The sequence below is a fragment of the Pteropus medius genome, unplaced genomic scaffold, assembly GCF_902729225.1.
Source record: "Pteropus medius unplaced genomic scaffold, Ma_sr-lr_union100, whole genome shotgun sequence".
Classification (NCBI taxonomy): Eukaryota; Metazoa; Chordata; class Mammalia; order Chiroptera; family Pteropodidae; genus Pteropus; species Pteropus medius.
This window is the reverse complement of record NW_024348533.1, coordinates 3,183,744-3,208,898: the sequence shown is the minus strand read 5'-3', so window position 1 is coordinate 3,208,898 and position 25,155 is coordinate 3,183,744. Positions and strand designations below refer to the sequence as shown.

The window sequence follows — 25,155 nt, the reverse complement described above, 5'->3', positions numbered from 1 at the left end:
AATATTCTTAACTGAGAATCCAATTTGGCTAGAGTGTAAGAAATGAGAGAGGTAAGAAGCGAGGACTGGCAAGATGGATCAGGAACACCTTACCAAGCGGCTTGAATGACAGACTGGGGGCACTGCTATTTCCATAGGCACTCAGGAACCATGGAAGGCATTTCAGCAGGGGTGTGACTGGATCACACTGGATTCCTAAAATACCATCTGAATTGGGCCTCGCCAATCTCTACTCTCTCCCATGAGTTGGGCAGCACCTTGCCTGGAACAAGTTCTGGGGACTTCAGTGGAGGCCCGTGGGGTGGGAGTCCACATACTGGAGAATGGAGGCTCTACAGGGCAGATTTTTGTTTCGTTCAGTAATGTGCTCCCAGCATCTAAAACTGACTGGCACATAGTAGGCAGGTGCTTAATAAATCTCGGAGAACAGATAAATGAATTTTCTGGAGGCGGTGGTGGGGACCACCCCAAGGGTTTGGCTGGAGCCGGAGAGGCACAGCCTGAGAGCTGGCGGCCGCAATGCGTGTGGTTGTCCATGGTGCTGAAAGCGCGCGCCGCGTCCAGGACCACTGTCCGTGGTGCTAAAAAAAGGGCCCAGAGCAAGCTACTCAGCCCTTCCATGGCGACTTGGACAGGGTTCAAAGCATCGTAGGAACCACGGTGGGGAAGCAGACTCTATAACCTTGCCTCCCCTCCTAATTCTAGTCCCCCAAGACCTTCGACAGATAACCTGACTTAGACCCAAGCTGGCCTGTTACCTGACAGTGACCCTGTGTCCAGTGTGGATACTAGTCCATCCTCGGATGCCAAAGCTCTCCAAGGTTTTGGGTCCCTGAGGAACTTAAACGTCAGCCTCCATTCAGCCAGCCTCTGCTGGGGACCCAGGGAGATGCAGTCAGTCAGAGACGAGCTCTGGCCAGGCAGCCAGAGAGAGAGAGGCTGCATGCCAATAGCATTAACCGGAGGGCCTGGCAGTCCTCACCGGCCTATGAGCACTGCCAGGCAAGGTGCTTGTGCTAGAAGACAGCACACAGAGGGCAGGGGTGGCTGCTCTGTGATGACAGGTGAGCTGGAGCACAGGTCAGCACTGTGAGAGTGGAAATCTGGGAGTGAGGCCAGGGAACCCTGTGGAATGGAGTCTAATAGGGGTGTGGGAGTGGCAGTGGGGGTGAGGGACAGGGGAGGAAGTAAAGAGAGTTTCATAACAGAGGTGGACTGGTGAGAGGGAAGCCATTCTCATCAGATAGGGACAAGCTGGTCCTAAATACAGACACTTTCATATACACATACAGATGATGGGGGTTATAGGTTGCTAGGTCTGGCCTGGGCATTTGGCTCTGCCGGGGACTTCCTCCATGATGCCATCCTCCCAGAGCACAGACCCCCTGACATTCTAATTTTGCCCAAGAACTACTGTGACTCTGCTATCCATGAACTTATCTAAACCTTTCTGGAAGCAATTTATATTTCCAACCTGTATCACCTCCAGGGAAAGTGATTTTCAAAGTTTATTCTCTGCTGAGTGCAGCAGGATTTCTTGTTACTGGTTTTAGACTTACCTCTGAGCTTTGGTGGAGGCCAGAAGCGGAGAGGCATTCATTCTGTCAGGCTGGGAGTTAGTGAAGGAGCCCATGTTCCTTTCTCCTTGCCCTTTCTGATTTTATAGATTTCTACCGTATTCCCTCTTAGCCGCTTTCTGTGCATTGAAGTTGTCCCAGGCGGGCTAGTCTGGTTTTATATGACAGTTCCCTTCTCATCACAACTCTCTTGATAACAACCACTCACAATTGTACCGAACTTTACAGTTACCTACACATTATCATCTCTGTGAGATTGCAGTCTCTCTCACACTCTGTGAAGCAGGCCTCCAGGGATCATTACCTCCATTTCACAGATGTATAAACTGAGGGTCAAGGGAGAGAAATGAATTACCCAGATCACATAAGTATGCAATAAAACCCAGGTTCCCCCAACCTTGGGTTGGTGCTCCCCTAAGAAGGCATGACCACAAGCACACCCCTCTCTCATGTGTCAGGAGAAGGAAACATTTATGGCTTGTTTCAAACTCCCTTCCCAACCATGTCCAGCCTTCTATTGCCCGTCTGGGTACCTCTCTAGGAAAGAAGCTCCAAATACCCTCCCCGAGACATCATCCACATCATTTTCCCCAAAGTAAAACTTGTTGGCCATTCTCTGCCCAGTCTACTGCCTTTCAAGATAAGATATTCTTAAAGCTTATCCTTCACCAGCTTGGCATTTTACTACCACCCAGGAGAGTTTAGATTTCACTGCAAACTTGATGATTTCACTGTACACATCCTCTTCCAGATCTTTTATTTAAATGTTAAAAAAAAAAGATTAGCTCCAAATCTTGGCTGAGCTCACATCTTACACTTCTCTATCCAGAAAACTGTTTATTCATTCAGACCTTTTGTTTCTTTTCTTTGTCAGCTCCTTATCAATGATAAAACAGTTGCTTTAAATTCCAGATGAATCCATTTTTAAGACACACTAACACATGGGACCCATACCCTAGAACACTTCAGATACAAACAGTTGGAGGTCAGACACACAGACACACATCCTTTATCAAAGCATCCATTGATACTGATGCTGATGTCTTGACACCCATGCTCAGGCACACAGTGTTTACCACAGACCCACACCCGTCCCACACTTGCTCACACATCTGCATGTTGAGAGGGGACTTGCGCTGCCTTTGAGGAGTCCAGTGATTTCATATGTCTGACAGGAGGGAAGGGGATGAAGCCAGGTGGGGAAATGCCAGCACGTGAGAGAATGAGGTCAGAGGCTTTGGAGCATCTGGAACTGTTGGGAGGGGATCAGGGAATTCCCTGAAATTTGGACCAAAGTGGTTGGAGAATCTTGCACGAGGACCTCTCTCAGCCATGGGCAGGGGGCCCAGCTAGCTGCCCAGATGTCCTCACCTGGGAGCATTCATGTGCAACTCACACACTGAGCACACGCCAGACCAGGCAGGCAGCCTCTGCTCACATTTAGAAGAGAGGCAGATGGTTCTGAGCCCTCAGGGGCTGGCCTTGAGAAGCGGGCAACCCCACCTTCAGTAAGGTCACATTCACCCATGGCCAACCACTTCCTCAGTCACACAATGCTGGTGTCCACTTCCAGGTGTACAAGCCAGCCCCTGGCCAGAGGCTCCATTCTTAGACTCATGTGATGCATAAGAACACTGTCACCCCACCAAGCCACCCTGAGACCACATCTCTCCCTGGCCACGCTGCCTGCAGAGTACAGGGCTTTCCCACAGTACAAGGCAGGGGCCTGGATTTTCCAAATGCTTCCATGAGAAGCAGTTGCTGCCCAAAATCCCAAAAGGGGTGATGACTCCCAGCCTAGAGGTTCAGATAAGCATGTCCTATGTGGGACATGCCCACCCAGGGCCCAGAGCACGCCCATAGACCCCTCGCTCCATTCTGCTCTGGGGCAGACACATTGGCACATGTCTCTCCTAGCCACCTGACACAGGGTGGACCCCGTCTGCCAGCCACTGTGGCCCAGATGGAGCACACTGAGGCTGGTCCCTACAGAAGACCTCATAGCCCACATGTGGCTCCCCAGAGAAGTGGGAAGGATGAGGGAGGGACACTGGCAAATTGAACTGTAATCATAGACACCATCTCCCAGCACCTGGGGAGAGATTCTCCTGGGAGGGTGGGATGGGGGCTCAGACTTCAGCAGGGGCACAGGCAGAGGGCACTAGGGAAGGCGGGAGGCACTTACACCTCTAGATAGAACCATCTCTGAGCAAGCAGGGCCCCACTTCTTTCTGTACTCAGGAATTCGGAAATCAGATCCCTCCTGCTCTTTTTCATTCTCTCTTGGCATTTTTCTTCCCCTCAGCGTCCTCAGAGGAAAAAGCTCCATAGAAAGACCTTAAAACGAGTGGTCCCTCCAGGGCCCTAGGGAATATATTAGAGCTCTGAAGTGATGACCAAAATGGGGGAGTGTGAAGACAGAGAGACACATGGGGCAGGCTGAGCTGTTAGTGTCAACCATGCATCTCGGCAGGACCTGGGAGCATGAACCACTTCTCACGGGCACATAGGACAGGGCCTCAGAGGAACAGAGAGGAGGGCGCTGCGCCTCAGCCCCTTCTTTGTTCTCCTTTGCCTTCCGACAGCGTGCACTGGTTCCATTTCTTCATTTGTTCTCTAGCTTGTTGCCATCTCCTCTAGTAGAGCACTGGCTCCCGGAGGGTGTGCATACAGCTCCACCATACTCCCACACCTCCCCATGGTCCAGCTCAGAGATGACACTCAACACAGGTTTGCTGAAGACACAAGTTAAGGAATGAACAAATGAGTGGGTGATGTCCTAATGAGCAAAGCCATCTGGGCAGGCTCGCAGCCTGCACCCAAGTCTGTCCAGGAGATGAAGTCAGGCTCCTGAGGTCGCTCAGACAGAGAGGCCCCATTCCAGTCTCAAGCAGTGGCCTAAAGATTCTCTTGAGTTGAGTTCCTCCCTACTTGGACTTGGCCTGAGCCCAGATGTTCCTGCTGGGCCCTGGGCCTTGGCCAATTGCCCACGTCCTGGAGGCTAGAATGGCCACCATGAGTGCCAGTCCCGTGCTTGGCACCAGGTAGGGAAGAAAGAAACTAAAAAGGTTGGAGTCTCAGCAGAGGCCAGCCCTATGCAGACCCCCAACTCTCCTCTCGCTCCTCCTCTGCCCAAGGGGTGACCAAGCCCTGACTGTCCACCTTCGCCACAGTCCCTGCCACCCCAGGGTGCAGACCTCAACAGCCCTCATCTGGATCATTCTGGTACTGAGCTTTGCTCTCTCACCCATCGAGCTGCCACTGGGCCACCAAGTCCTAAAACCCAGATCTGATCATGTGGCTTTCCTGATTTAAAATCTTCAGCAGCTCATCACTGTCTCTGGAATGACTCAAAACTCCTTGTGGCATTAAGGGCCTTGCATAATGTGGACTCGACTTATCTTCACAGCCTCAACTTCTGCCACCATTTCTATGGCAATAGCAAGGACAGTGGCTAATAGGTCCTGAGTTATCGCCACACACCCTGACCTCAGCCACACGCTCTGACACCAGCTTATTTGATCCTCTCGTCCTATGGATAGGCGAGTGCTGTCTCATTTTACAGATGAGGAAAGTGAGGTGCAATTGAAGAAGCTGAGTGATTTGCTCCAGGATGAACAGCAATAACAACCACGAGAATCATTATTAGAGCTGAAATGCACTGGGCATGAACTCTAGTCCTGGGACTGTTCCAGGCATTTCACTACTGTTACCCCATTTAGTCTTCAGACCAGCACTCTGAAGTCAGACCGCCAGCCAAACACCTGCCTTCTCCACACCTCGGTTTCCACATCTGTAAAATAGGAGCATGATGACCCAATGAGGCCGTGTGTGAAAGTGCTTAGGACAAAATAAGGCTGGTTCCTGAGCAGGGGCATCCACGGTGGGCTTTAGAAAGATGCAGGCATAGCAGTGGGGCCGGGTTGGCTGGGGACAAGAGGACAGATGAGACCTCTGCCAAAAGGCAGTGGTCAGTGGTCAGGCTCTAAGAGGTGGAGGAGGACAGGGAAGGAGGAAACAGGTTTAAGGTTACCAGGCTTATGGGGAAGACCAGCTCTGGGCAGTACAGGAGTCTAGGATGGTGCCAGGGCCCCAGCCCTGTGTGGTTGGAGGATGGGGCACTACAGCAGAGCAGGGTCATGGGAGAGGGATTAGGATTATTTCGGGAACCAGACCCATGTGCCAGCCTCAGCTCAACCTGGCATGTCTCCCAAGTTGCAAAAGGAGGGGCTGATACAAGGTTCATCCTGCAGGAGATGGAGCCTCCAGGACACTTTGGCGCTGTCTTGGGCACTCCTGAAAGGCAAGTGTCCCTACTGCATCAGTAGAAGTGTGATGGACAAGAGGGGTGTCCAGGCCTCTGGCATGGGAGAACTGGCCCCAGAACAGAGGGAGGGGGTCCCGGGGGCTCCTATCAGCTGACTGGAGTTGCCAGCTGCAGTCCTGGAAACTGTGCCCTGGCCCAGGCTGGCAGTCCATCAACATGAAAGATTTTATCGTACTTTACAGCCTCCCTGTCTTGTACGGCGACAGCAGGTAATTAAAACAATAATTGTTTTCTGATGTTGCTTCTGCTGAACAATAAAAGCTTCCAGTTATTTTCCTTTCACTGGGGTAGGTGGTAGGAGGGGTCTGATCTGGCAGTATAGAGGTGGGGTGCAGGGCCATAGAAATTTGGGAGGAAGGGCCTTTTGTGTGGCCACGATGGAGAGAGGCCTGCAGGAGCCTGAATCTCACTCAGCAAAGCGCTGAGCACATTCTGTTGCACCCATACACAAACAGGTACATGCTATACACAAGCTCCCTGCAGTCACATCCTTCATGCTCAGACCTTAGCTGTCCTGTGAGCTGCTCTGGAGAGGGCTACCCTGCTTGGGAGCCTCCAGGAAGAGAAGAGAGGGTCCTTGGGCAAGAAAGCTGGCAGCGGCTGGGACTTGGAGGAATCATCTGTCCAAAGTCCTAGGGAACCCCTCAGTGGCTCCCATCCACTCAGAGAGGGAGGGACAGATAAGATCTAAAGAGTGGGAGTAAGGAGGAAGAACGGGGGGTTGGAGCTTGTGAGTACCAGCCCTAGTGCTAATGAACTTGTACTTCCCAGGTGCCTGAAAGCCTGGCACACCTGAAGTGACTTGCCTGGGAAGGACCAGGGTTCCTCAAGTCCCTGAAGGAGCTTGACTCAAGAATGATAAGATGCATGGTATGGCAAGGAGTCTTCTGTGTCCCCTGAACAATCATTCACCCTCCCTCCTTCCCTCCCAGTCATCCATGTACCCACCTACTCATCTATCCATCCATTATCCATCCATCCATCATCCATCCATCCATCCATCCATCCATCCATCCATCCATCCCTCCATCTATCCCTCAATCCAACACACACTGAGCTTCTACTTAGTGCCAGGCATTGTTCCAGGCACAGGGTACACAACAGCGAGCAGGCTACGGTCCCTCAAGAATCTTAAGTTCTAACAGGGAAGGGGGTAGAAAATAAAGAAGTAATGTCAATAAAGACGGTCATCTCTAATGTTGGTAAGTGCCACGAAGAAGCTAAAACAGAGTGTCAGGTTGCTACTTGAAGATAGCACGGCTGAGGCTTCTGGCACCCAGTGCCCTCAAGGGACCCTTAGAGCCTACACTCTCCCCACATCCTGGGTCCTGTGACTTGCCCACTCGTTGCCACCTCCAGTCCCACACCTAGGAAGCCCACAGTGGGCACAGGGTGGTGAATGGCATGAGCTCCGCTTGTACTGGTGCCCACGAATGACATCACACTTGGGGGCTCCCCCGCTCCACCCCCACTGCCCCTCAGGTCTGCAGTAAATCACCCTGATGCTTTAAAACAAATACTCCTTAATCGCTAAAATTTGAAATGGTTTCATGTGAAAATGTTAATGTATTCGGAATCACAGCCGTGCACGGCGTCTGACAAATTAGCACCCAGCGCGCTGCATTGTTTGTAGCTACATTTATCCTGGTGACGAGACACACACACAAACGGAACAGGGGGGCAGTGAGGGCAGCTCTCAGCTGGGGGCATGCGAAGGAAACCGGAGGGGCGGAGGGAGCAAGGGTCCCAGAGGGCAGAGAGAGGCCCAGCCTCTTCCTTGACAGCCAGCCTGACCTGCTGTCCTCAGCAGGGCCTTGTGCTGCCCTGGCCCCCAGCCTACCCTTCGATGCCAATCCTGGACCATGAGACCCACACCAGGTGGGGCTGGCCAGCCTGGTGGCAGGCTCCACTCAGACTCAAGCGCTTGTAAAGCAGGAGCACCAAGGGAGGAGGAACATAATTTTTGCAAGAATTTAATATATCAGAAACAAGCATAGGATGTGGAGAAGCTAGAACATCATGCATTGCTGCTAGGAACATAAAATGGTACAGTTCCTGAAAAAAACAGTTTGGCGGTTCCTCAAACAATTAAACCTAGTATTACCACATGACCCAGCAAGTCCACTCTGAGATATATACCCAAGTAACCAAAAACAGGCATTTAAACAAATTCTTGCACACAAATGTTCAAGGCGGCATCATTCACAATAGTCAAAAGATAGAAACAACCCAAGTGGATGATGATGATGGACAAACCAAATGTGGCCTGTGCATACATGGAATATTATTCAGCCATAAAAAGGAATGAAGTACTGATTCATGCGGCATCGTGGATGAACCTCAAAAACATTATTCTAAGTGAAAGAAGACGGTCACAAGTGGCTACATATTGTATGATTCCATTTACATGAAATACCCAGAATGGGCAACTCCATAGCAACAAAAAGCAGGCTGCTGTTTGCCAGGGGCTGGGGGGAGCAGGGAATGGGGAGTGACTGTTAATGGGGTCTCCTCTGGGGCTGATGAAAATGTTTTGAAATTAGATAGAAGTGATGGCTGTACAACCTCGTGAATGCATTAAATGCCACCGAATTGTGCACTTTAAAATGGTTAATTTTATGTTACATGAATTTCATAGCAATTAAATATATATGCATATATGCATCAAAGTGCTTGAGAAGGGGGTGAGACTCCGCTGCACTGGACTTCAGCTCCTTTTATAGGCCAGTACTTGATACTGGGAGGTGATGGGGACAGAGACTGCAGGATGGTGCTTAAGTGGTCTGTACTGCCTTTTCCCCACATTCTTCCCTGTCCCCTGCCCTCAACCTTGCTCTTGCCTCAGGATCAGTCCCGTAATAGCCTAGACACGGTCATTCTGGATCATTCTCCCCATTTCACAAGTGAGGCAGGAAGTAAGTCTGGCCCGAGGCTCGCATTCTGAACACAGAGCAGGCCTGGGACTCAGGCCCTCTGAACCCCAGTCCAGGGTGGTATCCAGCCACCCCAGGCCTGGGCTCTCTCTCGTGCAGCACCCTCACCTCTGAGTCACCTTCCTCACCCCCACCGGCCTTATCAGACCTGCCTCAGAACTCCATGCCTTTCTGGAAGCCGAGGGGCCATACAGCATAAATGAATGCAGAGGTGAGTTGTTGTGCTTTCTCTTCACCCGGCTCCACATTTCCCTGTGCCCAGACCACGTGGACCCTCAAGTAACCAAGTTCATTCCCACCTCTGGGCCACTGCACCCACGGCTGGCTCCTTCTAGTCATTCAGGTTTCAGCTCACATGTCAGGCCTCAGAGGGCTGGCCATCCAATTTAACTTTCTGCCCAGCCTACTCGTAGTCACGTGGTCCTCTTTGCCCACCTTCCAACTTCTAAAGAGCAGTCCTCGCTCTCTGGTTCTGCCTCTTGTTTATGGACATCTCCTCCCACTAGAATATGAGCTCCTCAAGGGCAGGGACAGTGCCCACCTTGCTGGCTGCTTATCTGTTGTGTCTAACACAGGGCCAGCACACAGCACATTGATGGAACGGTAGGGGTTCCATCAATGCTTCCTCATGTGCCCCATCTTCACCTAGCGCTGTCCCCCAGTCCATCCTCTCCACTTCCCTCAAAAGCTCACAGGTCCCTAAGCCATCCACTCCACCCCCTTGCGCAAATGGGTGCTCAGAGGGGCTGAAGTTGTGACCTGGCTTTGTGGTGGCTGCCATGTGACATGAGGCAGTCACTTACCCACTGAGCCTACCTGCAGGGAGCTTTGCACACGCTAAGCACTCACGTTCACCCTGCCCTGCTCCTCCTCCTCCAAAGCCTTCAAGGACCCCAGGCTTTTCTGGCTCCAATAGCCTTCCCTCCCAGCTCTACAAATTCCGAGCGGCTGCTATATCCTGCCCACCCAGCTCTCCCTGGCTCCGCTCTCTAATGTTGGCTTCGTGCTTCTGAGCACAGGTTCCTCCTGGCGTCTGCCCAGCGCGTGTGTCCTCCAGGCCTCATCTGTGTGGTCCTTCCCTGCAGCCTTCCTTGAGGCTGCCTCTCCTCCTTCTCAAAACATTAACTCCTCCCTGGGCTTCCACCACTCTCTCTTTGGCCTCCTCTGGCTTCCTTGGAATCATCCCCCCAAATCTTCCTTTTCTCTCTCAGCCACAACCATTCCCCAGCCGCCCCTTAGAATGGGATTTGAGCTCACCAGTGCCCAAGATCAGCTCCTTATCTTGGGCACTGGTGAGCTCAAATCCCATTCTAAGGGGATTTGAGCTCTTTTCCCCACCTCCCGTGCTCCCTGCATCTCAAAATGCCTGTCCAGGGTTTCCAGTGGTCTTCTGGACCTTTCCACCTGACTGTTCACTACTACCCTGAACTGAACAGGTGAAATCGAAGGCCCCAAACACAGGCTCTTAGAGCTTGAAGAGAGGAGACGGGAGTAAAGGTGCCTGCACGTACCCTCAGTGTCTGCCATACACCGAGCACTGTGCTGGGTGGAGAATGTAGCTTCGGTTAGCATGGGGAGTGGGGGTGCCCCGAACTGGTGGGGTGTTTGTGATGAGGAGCTGTATGGGATGTGTGAGGTGCACACAGGATAAGGTAGGGGTACACAAAAGTGGTGGGGAGCTAGGGTGAGTGGGGTCACACATGGGAGTGTGAGGTACATAAGGTGAAAGGGATGAATGGGGGTTCCCTGGGAGTGGTGCAGAGTTACCTGGGTGAGTGGAGGAGCTCTTAGGGTGGTGGGCGATGTATAGGTGGTGGGGGTGCAGGGAAGTAGAGGTGTGTAGGCAGTGGGGGTGCATGGGAGGAGGGGATGCGCACCTGCCAAGGTGGCAGCCAGGTCCCAGGCCCTGCCCACCCAAGACAATGGATCCTCAGTGACCTGATCTGATTTTTCACCAGAAGCCTGAAATCTGGACTTTTATGCGAATTCTCTATTTTTAAAAATATTTATATGTGCATGCCGGAGGTTACACGCCCTGTACCACTTGGCCACCTCTGGGTAGATGTTTTGCCCACATCATCATGTCTTCCTCCTGAGAGGCTGTGCCAGACCCTTTTCAGGTTAGTAGTATGGAAACCCTACCCAAACTGTCAGAGCCTAAAGCAGGAAGTTCTTGCTCAGAAGCCAAGAAGGCTGTTGGGGCAGCTCACAGGATTGAGATAAAAGCTGTAGGACCTGAGTCTGTCTCTAGGGCCAAGGGGCCACCAGGACATCTCCCCCTCACTGTCCTCTGATGTCCCGTGCATTGGCCTCACTCACTTCTGCAAGCTGGGCTCTTACCACAGAAGGGGAAATGGTTGCCACTGGCCCAACATCCCTGCCTCCTACTGGGAAAAGCCATGGGGAGGATCCTGATTGGCTCAGGCCAGGTCATGTGGCCAATCTGGACCAATCACTGTGCCCGGTATCTCCCCCAGGATTTGAGAGCCTGGTCAGGTGCTTTCTCCTATAGGGAGAATGGGCCCCATGACTGACAGTCCCACCAGGGCCATGTGGTGTTGGGGAGGAGGCTACGTGCATGTGAGAGGGCAGAGATGCTGGGCACCCGTGAGGATGTGTGCTGAGTAGTCCACAATGGGACCCAGAGAAAGGACAACACAAGTCAGGGTGAGGCTGGGAGTGGAGTCCAAGTCAGTTCTGAAGCCCTGTTCTTTTCTCTTTATACAGAGATCCTCACCAACGCCACCTGCCACCTCGCCATAGTCTCCTGACAGGCCCCTACCACAGCTCCAATGACGGGGAGCTCGCTACCTGCCAAGGGTAACCATTTCATCGCTCATTAGGAAGATTTTTCTCAGCCTCCTGTGTCTCACGAGCTGGCTCTGCCCCTGCCCCCTAGGGCTACACAGAACAAAACAAATCCATGTCCCTCCTGCCCTCAGTGCCCTGAATTAAATAGGACAGCCCCCTTGACACTCTGACCTTTTCAGGACCTCTCATCTAGGACATGACTTTATGTCTGTCCCTTCATTACCCATTGAGTCCTGACCACTCTGTTACGTTCCCTTGGCTTAACCTGGCCAGAACCCCTTCCTGTTGCTTGTGGCAGAAGTGCCTTGACTGAAGGCCACACCCTGGGTAGGGCCTGGCGGCGAGTTCCCTGGTGGAGTCCTCTGGCTCTTTCACTCTCTCCCCCATCTTGGTTCCCTGTTCATTCTGTTTCTGACATCACTTCCCCAGGCTCAAAATCTCTGAATCTTGTTTGCCTCTTCCCCATCCCTCGCCACCCCACACGCAACATCCAGAGGCTCCTCCTTTCCAGCATCTCCCACATCTATCTCTCCGACTCCATCCCTGCTGCCTGCTCACTGGGAAGGGAACCCTCATCATTTCTTGCCTGGATGACCACCGCAGCCTCCTGGCTGGTCTCCTTGCCTCCAGCCTCTCCCTGCTTCCATCCATCCTCCATGTGCTGCCAGATTAATCTTCCTTAAACACCGCTCACTGCCTGTCATTCCCCAGCCCAATGATGTAGCCAGCCCTGTCACTCGCTGGTCCCCCACAGGCACCGTCTGCTCCAGCAGGGCTGTGCCTCCTGGCTCCCTTGTGCACATGCTGTCACCAAGGAGTGTCTGAGAGCTCTCCCCCCTCCCTTCATTGTCTGTCCCAATCCCACCACATGACAGGGTCCCCAGCAGAGTCCCTCTCCTCCTCTGGTCTTGGGGACCCTATAACCCCAGTGTAGAGGAAGAGGAGGTGGACAGGGACCAGCTTGGAGGGACACAGGCCAGCCTGCAGGCCAAAAGGTAGATTGTCCTTGCCTGGCCTGTCTGGTCTCTTCATTGTCACTGTGGCCCCTGCATGTCCTGGGGATCGACCTGGCTTCCAAGCTGTCAGGAGTCACACCTGGCCAAGTCATTCTGGGTGAGTCATCCTTTACCATGTTAACCTTCCTTCTCAATTCTTCTCATGAAAGCTCATCACCCCAAAATGAGCACTTCCCAAGATTCTAGACCCACGAGGCCCTGTACTTGATGCTCTCTGCCAGTGCTGCCAACCAAGGACCCTATGCCCCCCAACACACACACACACACACACTTTCAGGGGTGTGGCACAGAGGGAGGCCAGAGATGAGCATACCTGCTGCTATCTACATAGCATAGGCAGCAGCTGCCATTTATGGAGCATTCAGTGTGGGCCTGTCATTGGACTTTAGCATTCAGTGTGGGCCTGTCAGTCATTGGACTTATGGGTTCCACATGGAATGACCCATTTCATCCTCACAACCCTCTGAGGTAAGAGCCTTTCATTTCTCACATTTTCCAGATGAGGAAACCAATGCACCAAGAGTGGAAATCACCTGTCTGAGGTCACCCACCTTAGGACTCTAACCCACACCATAAGCTCCAGAGAGCTAGTCCTCAACCACAAACCTCTGGTGCCTGATTGACTCCCCACCCTTCAGCCCAACAAAGAGCCTGGCGCCAGGAGGAACCGCCCCCCGCCCCCCTGGCCGTGAGCCTGGAGCCTGGAGAGTTAAATGGGTCCTGCAGGCAGAGGCCTAGGGAGCCTTTGTCACTCCCTTCCTGTGGCCAGAGGTCTGGGGTGACCAGGGAACAGCAGTGTGCTGAAGCCAGCTCAGCCTGGCTCAGGAGAGCCCATCATCAAATTTTTGGAACTTTGCAAGCTGGTTGACATTACATTGGTAGCTTGAAATAGGCCACGGTGGGAGTATTTACATCATGGAAATTGGCACATCGGTCCCCCAGCACTCCCAGAGAGCCACTGTTAAACATTTAGCAGCGTGTCACTGCTGGGAGGGAGTGCTGACCACCCTCGGAAGGGCATCTTGGCCTATGGGTGGTGGGCTTTAGGCAATTCCCATCAAAGACAAGCCCCCTCGTGGAGCCAAGGGTCTGAAAGGAAAGGGATCTCAGGAGGACTGGGTGAGTGTATATGAACCTGATGCAAACCAGGTGCTATAGGCACTTAAAAAAAAAAAAGAGAAAGAAAGGAAAAGAGCCTTAGAAAGCAGGCTCTGAAGCAGGAAAGGAACCAGGACAGGGGAAATGACTTGCTTGTTTTACTTGGGCCCTGCTGCTGAGGCGAAGGGGCTCCCCAAATGCCCACTAAGGCTGAATTCTGGTGGGACTGGGAATGAAAACTGGACAGATACAAAACCCATCTGGAATATCCGCAGCCTGGTGAACCTGATACAAACCTCAGGCACGATTCTGGTAGGCCTTCTCAGTCAGCTGCAGGTAACCTAAGGAGACAGGGGCTCCGAGAGACATGCCGGGACCCCCATGGATCTGGCACACCAGAGCAGCTTCCCTTACATGGTTACCGTTCTGGTAGATCAGAGCCAGGCTGGGAATAGTGTGTCTGGATTTCCGCCAGGCACCTGATAAAATATCTCAGGATCAGCAAATGGAAATATATGAACCAGATGACAGAACGTTTAAGGGAAAGCAAAACCTGTTGAATGGTCAGCATTGTTTTTTTTTTAGCACAGCCGATTGGGATCCAGACTTGAGTCTTTACCTTTGGGCCTCAGGCTGTGTCCCTGGTGCTATTCAGCAGTTTTATTAAATACTTGAGCAATATGTATCAATGACACACTGGTTAAATCTGAGAATGATGTGCTCAGCCCTTCTCAGTGGACAGGAAGCTGAGTGGTGGCAAACAGCTTGGGTAACAGGACAATAGCATAGATGGCTTGGGCCCAAGCTCAAGTGCATAACCATACCCCTGACTGCGAGGACTGGCTCACACATGGCACAGCACTTGAATTGGACTAATGAGGAAAGACCTGGACATTTGTTGGATGGCTGAGGGAAGAGATGCTCTCTGCCCCCCTCCCCAGACTGGGCCTGCAGGGATGTAGCCCTGGAAACTCTTGGCAGCCATCTTGGGACTGTGAGGGGACAGGTTGTTGGAGAGTGGCATCAGCTCCCCAAGAACAGAGATGAGGGGTGGATTCTGGTCACACTGTTCTCCCTGGATCCAACCATGCCTGAAGCCTGAGCTGCCACCACTAGCTTTTCAGTTACATGCACCAATAAATGTTTCTCTTTTATTTATTTATTTATTCATTCATTTTTGGCTTAAACCAGTCTGAGTGGGGATTCCCAATATTTGCAACAGACACAGTATCCTATGCGAGTCTGTGCTGGGGCATCATGTCACTGTCGGGTGAGCTCCTGGGACTGATTTCCAGAGGCAGGTAACGAGGACGTGGAGGTGGGGAGGGGGCTCAGAATCATGCTACATGAGGGACAGCTGCGAGGACTGGAGGTGCCAGGCAGGAGCTCTGTCTTAAACAAATAAAAAGGGGAAAGCCGCCCTGAGTGGCCCCAGGAGGAAGAGTCAAGAGCCATTTGGGGAAACTTACTGGGAAGGATTCCCCCTCATTATAAGGAAGTGGCTTTGAACATGAAGACATGTGGCCCCGGGCAAGTCAGAAAGCCAACCCCCAGGGACTTTTGTAATCAAAATCCTATGGTCTGGACAACAACCCTGCTCAGGTTTAGGAGGTGATGGGGTGGGCATTTTGGAGGCAGGATGTAGAAGGGGAAATGGGCTCACAGAGATCAGGGGATTAGCTCTAAAATAAAGGTCCCTTGACTTTCTCCTGTGCTCTTTCTAGTCCATGGAACACCAGACAAAGCCCTGAGAGTAAATGGCCACATGGGAGGGGTGAGACTGGGGGAAGGGTCAAACTGAGCAGTAACAAGGTCCCACCTCTGCCATCTCTCTGAGCCTCAGTGTCCCTATCTGATACACAGGACTAACTTCACTTACCTCCTGAGTTGTCCTGAGCCTCTGACCAGATGATGCAGGTAGAGCCCAGCACTCCCCACGGTTACTACCGAGTTAACTAAGAATAAAAAACGTGACAGTCTACAGCCACAGAAGGCTTCTGCTCGTCCTGCCCCAGGCTTCTCTCCTCTTAGCAGAAGGATAATGCGTTTGGGTGTCAAAGACCTTGATTGGAACCCCAGGACAGCCGGGACATTGGGACGCCGTGCCCTCCCTCATCTGTAAAATGGGACGACCACAGCCGTGCACTTGAAGCTTCTGGCCTACAGGAGGTGCTCAGCGGATGGGGCGTTTACCCTTTCGCGGTGAGGTCAGCCCGGGGCTCTGTAACTCCTTTACGTCCCAGACCGCCAGTGGGACCCGCCGCCCAGCCAAGTCGACGGGGCTGGTAAGGCGTCGGAGGCTGCAGCTGGCGCGGGAACCCGGAGCTGCAGAGGCCGCCAGCCGCCTGCCCAGAGGCTGGACGTCTGCTCCCTGGGCGGCAGCCGAGCGCTCAGCCAGGAACTTGTTAACAGGGCCTGAACAAAGAGCCGCTAATCCGGCGGGCGGCCGCGGGCGGGCTGGAGGGCGGAGGGACCCCGCCCCTTCCCCGCGCCGCCGCCGAGTTCACCGCGCGTTCCTTATCCGCGCCGATGGGGGACAAGGGCGGGGGCCGCAGGGTAGGACTCGCAGACCGCCACCCCGACGCCCCCGGGCGCCCCTCCCCAGCGCCCAGGTGGATGGTGGGGCGCTGCTGCTAATTGCTAGTTCCCCCGGTTCGGGCTCCCATTGGTTCCGGCGCCACCGCCCCGCGGCGGCTCACGTGTCCCGCAGCCCGCCTGGCCCCAGGTCTGCCTCTAGCCCGGGACCCCGCCCTCCAAGTACGTGGGCTACTGGTGGGGTTATTCTGGGGACTGGTATAGGTTCTAGTAACGCTGGGAACGATAAGGTAGCACTCCTACCTGCCTGCTCCTGGCACCTTTTTTGGGGGGGGAGGGGGGAGGGGACGCAGGGTGCTGGAAAGACGCAGACATGGGAAAACCAGCAGCACCTCAACTCCATCTGGTCTTCGCCCCAATTAGGAGAGGGTAGGGTCTAATTCGGGATGTAACCCCTGCAGGCTGTCAGCTGGACATGCTGGGGTGGGACAGGGTGTCCCACCTGCCACCCTGGCTGGGGAGGTATAGGGCAGAGGTGGGATCCGGGGTCCAGAGCTCCTCCCCAGAGGCCCTGCAGCAGTCCCTCAGGCTCAATCCATCTACACCGACTCCCCCTCCCCAAATCCCAGCCTCATATTTGCCTGGAGCTCAAGGTGACCCTGAGCCTTTCAGACGGACACAGCTCTTACACCCAGGCATTGGGGAGGCAGACTCACCCATCAGGGCTCTGGCCCTCTGTTCTGGCATGGGCCAACTCGTAGGCAGGGACTTCAGAGTCCCCTCGCTTGAGTAGGACCTAAAATTTGCCCTTTTGTGGCCTACTCGGGATGAGCAGCTGCCACTCAAGTCTTTCCTGATCTTTGTGAGTGTCCCCCATCTCAAATAGGGCTAGGATGGGCCAGCCAACAACCACACCTGGGGAATGGGAGGACACTACGCTTTCTATATGCCCTGCCCCTGGGTGTCAAAAGGGCAAAGAAAAGACGTCAGACCTGACCCATCCCAAAATAGAGGCCTCCCTTCAGGTCTCTGCCCTCCCTCCTGGACTCCTAGCTGTACCCTCTCCCACAAAGAGGGCACCAAGGACTCCCCAATTCCTTCACAGAATAGTGCCCCCTGCCATATCCATCGCTATCAATTGCAAACATTTATCGAATGCCTACTGTGCACTAGGTTTGATATGTATCAGGCTGCCTATTCTGCTCAACTACCCTGTGAGGTATGTCTCTGAGTGACAGGGAAACTGAAGAAGTTCAGGAAGGAGTGGATCCACAGCCAGGAAGAGGGTGACACACAGGCCTGCCAATTCAAAGAGGCACTCATTCTCAAGGACTGACCCTGCACTTTTGCGACTTAAAGTTTGCACTCAAGGCACCTCCTTTGCCTCACCCTAGTCCTAGCCTTGGTACAAATCCAGACCCCTGAGCCTGCCAACTCAACCATCTCACCACCTCCTCCATATGCCTGGGGTTCTGGCTCCAAAAGCTGCTCGTGGCATCTGACATCAGTGCCTGAGAAGAGGGTGGCCTCAGGCACTGGCACTCTGACATTGTGGGGGCCCTAAGAAGGCCTGTTTTTGTCACTGCGGGTGTTTACCAGCTGAAGCAGAACTCTGCTTCCTGGCTTAGGTGCAGGGTCTCACAATTCCTATCTCTGCCTCAACTACCTTCAGCACTGCTACAGCAGCCACCTGGCTCCAAGGCAACACAGGCAGCTGTTGCTGGGGTGGTTGGTGGTTTTTAGCAGGTGCTGGGCAGGTGCGAGCAGTTCCTAGGGGAACCTGCTGCTGAGTGCACAGTCCACCCCAGATTCCCAAGGCAGCTTCCTTGGGTACCAGCCTCTACCCCAAGAGTCATGAAGTCCAATCCGTTAGCATACAAAGAAACAAACAGCCCAGAGAGGTTAAATGATTTGTCTAAGATCACACAGCAATCAAATGGCAGAGCCAAGACTAGAATTAAGTTCCATCCAGGGCTCCTACCCATAGTGATGTAGATTGTCAAGGCACACAAGTTCCAGGACAGCTGAGTTCAAATCATCATCTTCATAGAAACCCCAAACAAAGTTCTGTGCACACTGGAGGATTCTGTGTCTGAATCAGGCCCAGTCTTTGCAGGGGGTGGTATGTGTGTGCAGATTGGGGTGGGGCAATGACTCCTCCCTGGGCTCCTGCTTGGGGCTGGAGCAGTTAGAAGTGAGGCAGATCACATGAAAGAACTTCTCTCCTGTCCGGGCTTGGGCCCTGACACAGCTTAAGACTCCACCCTGTACCTCATGCCCCTTCAAATGCCAGGAAAACGGAGCAAGGAGACAAACAAGCCATAGATGCTTGCGCCACGTTGGGGCCCACCCTGAGGTGCTCTATGTTACCCATCAACTTATTACTATAACCCCAGGAAGCAGATGTGACCTCATTCAACAGATGTGAAACAGGCTGCAGAGTAAAAGTTATTTGTCAGGTGACTTAGACTGAAACCTGGGCCTATCTGCCTCCAAAGCCCCTGCCCTTCCTACTCCACCTGAAGAGAGAGGGGCCAAGGCTCCCCAAAAGACAGGCAGACCCTCCGATGCTACCCTCATGAGAACAGACAAGAGTAACGAAGGGGTGGGCTGGTAGAATTGCTCACAGGAAGCTGAGAGCCCATCTGGGTGGCAAGGATGGTTGGGGTCCAGGGGCCAGGCTCTCCTGGGGCTCAGTCTCAATTAAGAGTCCCAAGCAGATCAGCTTAAGTCTCGGTGTCAACTTCAGCCCTAAGGGTAGGGAGTGGGGCCTGAGAAAGAGGCCACCAGGGCAGATTGTCGGGTTAAGATGGGCGATGCCACGCCTCAGTGCCCCTCAGCTCCACTTTCCAAGGGTTTGAGTCTTCAGGTCTGGGGCCCAGAATGACATTATTCGCATGAGAAGACACCCGTCTGGGAACATCTATGCCTGTGGGTGCTGGGAGGTTCCTAGTTAACAGACGTGGACATAAAACCTGTACGAGGAACTCACAAACAGACATTCATGAGAGCTGGCTTGCCATCTGTGTGAAAGGCTGGGGAACAGCTACCCCCACAGTGAGGGCTTACCTTGCTCATCCCTGCCCTGGACAGGTGCCATTTCCAGCCTCCCGGGAGCAGAGCAGTCTGTGTTTGGGGACATGAATGGAGAGGTCTGCTGAGGTGGGCAGAGCAAACTTCTCTCCCCCCTTCCAGCTGCAGCAGCCCCACCTGCCTAGCCAGAAAACCTAAACTCAGGTGGCGGAAATAAAGAGAAAAAAGAAGCAGTTGACTAGCCATGACTTAGAGTATGTTGGAGCCTGAAGGCAGGGTCTTAGCACCATAGACAATGGCAATACTTATGGGAAGCACCGGAGTGAATGATATGGTGGCTCAGGCAAGAGGCTTCCGGCAGCTGCCCCAAGCTTCATGTACCTCTCCAGGGCTGAGGAACCAGTACCTCTGTCCTGTAGCCCACTCAGAGCTCATCACTGTGCCACAGTCCATGCATGGGTCCTGGGAGGAGGTGGGGAGGCCTCTTAGAAGGTGCTGGATTAAAGCTGGGGGTTGAGATAAGCAGAATGGTCTACAGTAGAGGATGTTGTGGTATTGGGGGCAGCATGGCTGGCAGGGCCAGGGGGCACCAGGCTCTGCAAGCCTAGGGAGCTACAGTTAAGAAGGCGGAGCTTATCTGGGTGTTTGGGTGCCCAGCCCACCAGCAGCAGAGCCAGGGTAGACAGCTGCCTCTCAACAGATCAGCCCAGTGAAGTATGGTGGTTCAGGGGTGTCCCTAAGGGCCTCTGGGCTCAGGGTTGGAGGCAGCACTGGGGAGGCACAGAAGGCTTTCTAGTGGGGTTCCAGCCTGGGTACCAGGGACATTAGTCTAAGTAGATGAGGCTCAGGAGGGGGATGGGTTGGAGTGGTCATGGCACTGGTCTAGGTGAGAAGGGTGAGGGAGAAAGGGACTTGGGAGTGACAAAGGAGAGGGACATGAGCAATGTCACAAGTAGGACTGAGCTGGAAGACTTGGTGACAGATTAGACATGAAGCGTGAAGGAGAAGGGAACGCTGAGAGAGCTAAGGTTTCCAGCCCCAGGCTGAGGGAATGTGGGGATGGCAGAGCCCCTGGGAGGGAGGGGGCAGCAGGAGAGGGGTGGATTGTAATGAGCAGGCCTACGCATGCACGTGTGTGGACACATGTGTTTCCAGGTGGCAGCCAAGCTCAGCACTGGGACCTTCACCCGGAAAGGGGTCTCCCTGGGAGCCTAGGGCAGCTCCTGCCTTCTAGATCAGGAGTCGCCAACCCCCAGAGCCGCAGACCTGGAGATGAGCGGCAGGTGAGCTAGTGAAGCTTCATCTGTATTTGCAGCCGCTCCTCAACACTGGAACACCGCCTCAGCTCTATCTCAGATCATGAGGCATTGGAGTCCCACAGGAGCAAGAGCCCCCGGTGCCAAAAAGGTTGGGGACTGCTTGAGTCTGTGCAGGTCTGGGGTCTAGAACAGCACCAGGCAGGAGGAAGGGATAGTGTGTGGGGGACAGAGGCTGTCCCCTGGCTGAGGCAAAAGTTGGCTGCTCCTAGAAACCAGGACAGTGCCTCTTAGTTGGAGGTTTGGTACTTGGATCAATGCCAATCCCTGGACTCCTGAGGGAAGCCCCTCCCAGTACAGGCAAAGGGGAGTCAGAAGATCAGCCCTCTCCTTGGGACACCAGGGGCCCCCAAAGCCTAGCTCAAAGATAGAGTGAGTGAGAGCAAGGTATCTCTTAGCTCTAAAGAATTAAGACACTGTCCCCCCAACCAACTGCTCCAGTCTGAGGTTGGGGGGTGGACAGAGGGGTCCACGACCAGTCCTGAAGATGGGGGTAGGACCTGAGGAAGAGGCCACCAGGATAGAGTTTTGGGGTCAGGATGGGCAATGCCAAGGCTCAGTGCTCCTCAGCCCCACCTTTCAGGAGGGCCAGGTTCCTATGGGCCCTTCCCCCAAGGACCGTGGAGATCTGTGTAAGGAGAAGACAGGTGTGTGTGGTCCATGGGGGCAGGGGAGCAGGTGCTAGCTGTGTGACTGGGTATGAATGGGAAAATCTTGTGAGACAGGTGGGTCCCTGTGTCTGGGGCCTAGAGCAGCACCAAGCACAGAGAAGGGCCTACTGGGTGAATGAGCTGAAGAGACAGGCTTTTGTGTGACACAGAGTGGGCGCTTGGCCTGGGCAGCAGGAGGCTGCTGTCATGCTGGCCCCCGTGTCCCCAGCCGCCTGCTTGCCCATCCCTCCCTCAGCCACTCTCACACACATTTTTTTTCACTGGCTGCTGTTGCCGAGGAGCTGATAGATGATGCAGGAGGAGCTGGGGTCATTGCAGGGCCAGCCTGCATGGGCACATATGCCCAGATCCTGTGGGGAATAGCAGTTAGGGGCCCAGGGGGAGAAGGTAGGACCCTGCAAGCATTTCAGCAGCTCCTCCCACAGGCCAAGTGGATGCCTGGAGGCAGGAGACTCTGCTCCTGGGCAGCCCTGCAGCTCCTGGGCCTACCTGCTAAGCTACCTGGACAACCTTGGACCACACCCCAACAGGTGCCCACCAACCAGGGATGCAGTTCCTCAACTATACGGCCTCCTGAGGAATACATGTGCCACCCCCCACCAGGCTGTGGCACCGACTCACCAGCACCCATCACCTTCTTATCTATACATGCTCACCTGTGCAATTGCTCAAAACTGTCACACATGTGTGGCAGGCCACACACACCAGTGCTGCATGCACCACCAGGCCCCATCGTCACTAGGGCACACATGCCAACCCATAGCCCTCACACGTGCTCACGTGGGCAACATGCAGACATGACCGCACAGACCTCTCACACATCCAACTCAGTAAACCTTCCCTGTCGCCTACTCAGTATCTGGCAACACCTCCCCTGGGTGAGGAACATGTATCTCCCCAGTTCACCATGGTCAGTGGTGCGATCCGCACCCCTTGAGTGTGGCACACACACTCTTGACACGCACATGTGTGCAATATGAACACACACCCACGGCAGTACAGCCTCCCAGCTCAGTCAGGATTAGAAGGGGAGGTCATGGGAGAGAAGGGTTTGTTATAGTGAGGTTTTGGGGGGATGATGGGGTGATGCAGAAGGGAGACAGAGTGGACGGGATGGGGTAGAGGGAGGATCGAGGGGACAGAATGGGAGGGTGGCCAAGAAGCGGTGGGTGCAGGATGTGCTATGCAGAGACCCTTTAAGAAAACAGCTGTCAGCCTCAGTCGTCTTGCTGGTCTCTGAGCACTCACTCATTGATCTCTGATCAGTCTGGCTTCACATCTCAGGAACCCCAACGCTCCCTCCTGACACCCCTGGAAATAACAAAGGCCTGGCCAGGCTGGGGGGACCCCCAAAGGATGGCATGTGAGAGGGCTCAAAGGTACTAGGGCAAACCATGCCGATGCAGCCAGCTCTCCCCCCGCCCCCCCAGACACATAAGTTCAGCTCTGCTAAGTGCATGGGTGGGGAGCAGAGATCTGGGGTGGTGGCTCAGAGAGAGCGGACAAAGGATGCGATTCCCCCAAGGAGGTGGGCTGAGGGCTGAGTTACCAAGCAGGCTGGGGTGGCCTGAGGGACATAAAGGGAGAAAGAAAGGTTCTACCGCGAAAGAGAGAAGGGGAAGTGGCAGTGGATCCACCGCACACAACTCTGGCCCCCACGCGCCAGCGGGGCCAGGAGCCCCAGCCCCAGCCCCAGCCTCGGGGCCGCAGTGCTCTGTGCGGGCTGCAAGTGCTGGGGGCTGGTGTATGCGCCTCCACGCCTGAGTGTGTACGTGTGCGAGCGTGTGTGGCGGGGACAGAGGAGGACACTGTGTTCTGGACGTGGGCAGAGGCCAGGTGCCAAGCTGGGAACTGTGAGTAGCTGTTTGAGGCAGATGCTACCGGGTAGAGGTATCTGAACCCCCCTCCTCGATTTCCTGGGGACTGGGATGTGGTCAAAACCCTCTAATCTACATTCCTCAAAGTCAGACTCTCCAGACATGTTCACCCACCCCCGCCCCTTCCACCCCCGCACTCTCTGGGCCAGGGCATGACAGCAACAAACTTCCCCCGCCCGGAGGCGTGGGGCGTCTACACTAGCTAGCCCCGCGCGCTGACAGCTGCTCCTGCACTTGGCAGAACCCAGGCTTCCGGGGAAGCGCGCGGGGAAGCTGCGCAGCAGCAAGAGGCGCCCCCCACGTCCCGCCTCGCAAAGTTTGGCCTCGGGGGGCTCCCAACTGGGTCTGGCAGCGTGGGTCAGGGACCCCCTCCCCTTCCCTAGAGCAGCGAGCGTTCGCGCGCACGGTACCCCGCAAGCTTTCCAGAGCGTGCGCATGACTCACCGGAGCCGCGGAGCCAGGCGGTGAGGACTATGCCCAGGAGCACTGGCCACAGGCCGGGCCGGACGGCCATGGCCGCGGGAGGGCCGGGCGCGGGGCCCCGCGGGCGGGAGGGCAGCTTTTAGCGCCTCAGCCCAGAGCCCCAGACCGGGGCGCCCTCGGGGCCCATGCTAGCGGACTGCGCTGCCTCCGGGCGGGCGGCTGCGGGGTGCACGCGGCGCGTGGCTCCCCTGGGCACCGGGAGCGCAGCAATGCAGCCGGGGCGGAGCGCAGCGCCAGCCGCGCCGCGCACCGAGCCAGCCGCCGCGCGGATCCCGCAGCCGGGGAGCGGGCCGGCGGGCGCCGCAAAACCCGGACTGGAGCAACGGAGCGGGGCAATGGCAGGGCTGGGCGGGGGAGGGAAGGAGGGGCCGGGCCGCCCCGCGCCACGCGCGCGGGCCACCCCCAGCTTCGGGGATCCCTCCCGGCGATGCTCGAGGCTCCCCCGAGGAGGGGCTGGGGTGGTGGGCGGGGAGGCTTCCCACCGCCCCGCGCTGTCTCCAGGGACCAGGCCAGGAGTCTGAAACCCGGAGTGGATTAGTTCTCGGATCTGGGCTCTCCGGGGCCAGCCAGCCTGCGCACAGGTGGCCCGGGAGGGGTCTAGGGCTGCGGCGACCTCGGCTTGGAGCCAGCCTGCAGAGAGCGGCCCCGGGCAGGGGTGCCCGGCCGGTTCGGCTGCAATCTTCTGCCTCAACCTGTTCCCCTCGCCCCCGCCCAACTCTCCGCCTCCTGGCCGCGCTTGGAGGCCGACAGTGCGCCGCGGTACGCCACCAGCCCGCGGCTTGAACAGGGGACTGCGGGAGAGCGCCCGGGCCCCGGCCGGCCCGCAGAGGTGCTCTGGAAGGCCCAGTTTTGGGCCACGCGCAGTCCCAAGCACGTAGCCTGGTGGACCCCAGCGTGACCCCAGGTTTCCCTAACCCCACGGCGCCATTCGTCTGAGGAAAACAACCCCAGGGCGCAGCATATCTGACTGGGTGCGCGGTATTTGCGCCCCGAGCGCTCACGGAGCCGGAGACGTGGGCGTGAAGGAGCTACCTGGGCTTTGGAGGCTAGAGAGACCTGGGGTAGGGTCTAGGCGCCTCCACCTTCTAGCTCTATGACCTTGGGCAAGTCACGTCGTCTCTCGGAGCCTCCAGCAATGACTGCTGCTGAAGTCTCCTCTTCCCCACCCCCATTCCTTAATCGGGTTAAAATAAACAGAGGGTTGCCTTGAAGGAGAAAGGAAATGACAAACGCGCACTATGTGCACGGGGCGAGTGGTCAGAAAAAGAGAGGTTCCAACGCTGGGTCGGGAGGGGTATGAGAAGGGTGAGGGCAGGGTCGCAAACTAAACCACCTACAGTAGCCAGACCATAATATACATTGATGCTGCACGCTGGGCGATTTAAGAATGGATTTCGCTTCCACAAAGAAATATGAGCTCTCCTATAATTCTTGAAACACGAGGCCCTCTCTCGGTCTGTCTTTTGTTTCCTACTTTT

The 25,155-nt window shown here is 55.0% G+C and overlaps 1 protein-coding gene across 2 annotated transcripts in view; it reads right to left on the bottom strand.

The window, feature by feature from the left end:
• UNC5A (unc-5 netrin receptor A) overlaps positions 1-23,890 on the bottom strand; it is a 58,831-nt gene extending 34,941 nt beyond the window's left edge. Inside the window, exons 1-2 of one of the 2 annotated variants that reach the window (XM_039880028.1) lie at positions 23,639-23,815; positions 19,367-19,423 (exon numbers count right to left, since the gene is read on the bottom strand). In XM_039880028.1, coding sequence (XP_039735962.1) covers positions 19,367-19,423; positions 23,639-23,708 — 127 coding nt within the window. In that variant the 5' untranslated portion in view covers positions 23,709-23,815. Of the gene's footprint in view, positions 1-19,366; positions 19,424-23,638 lie in introns of both variants that reach the window. The other variant, XM_039880030.1, reaches the window with a different exon arrangement.
• Between the last annotated feature and the right edge of the window lie 1,265 nt (positions 23,891-25,155).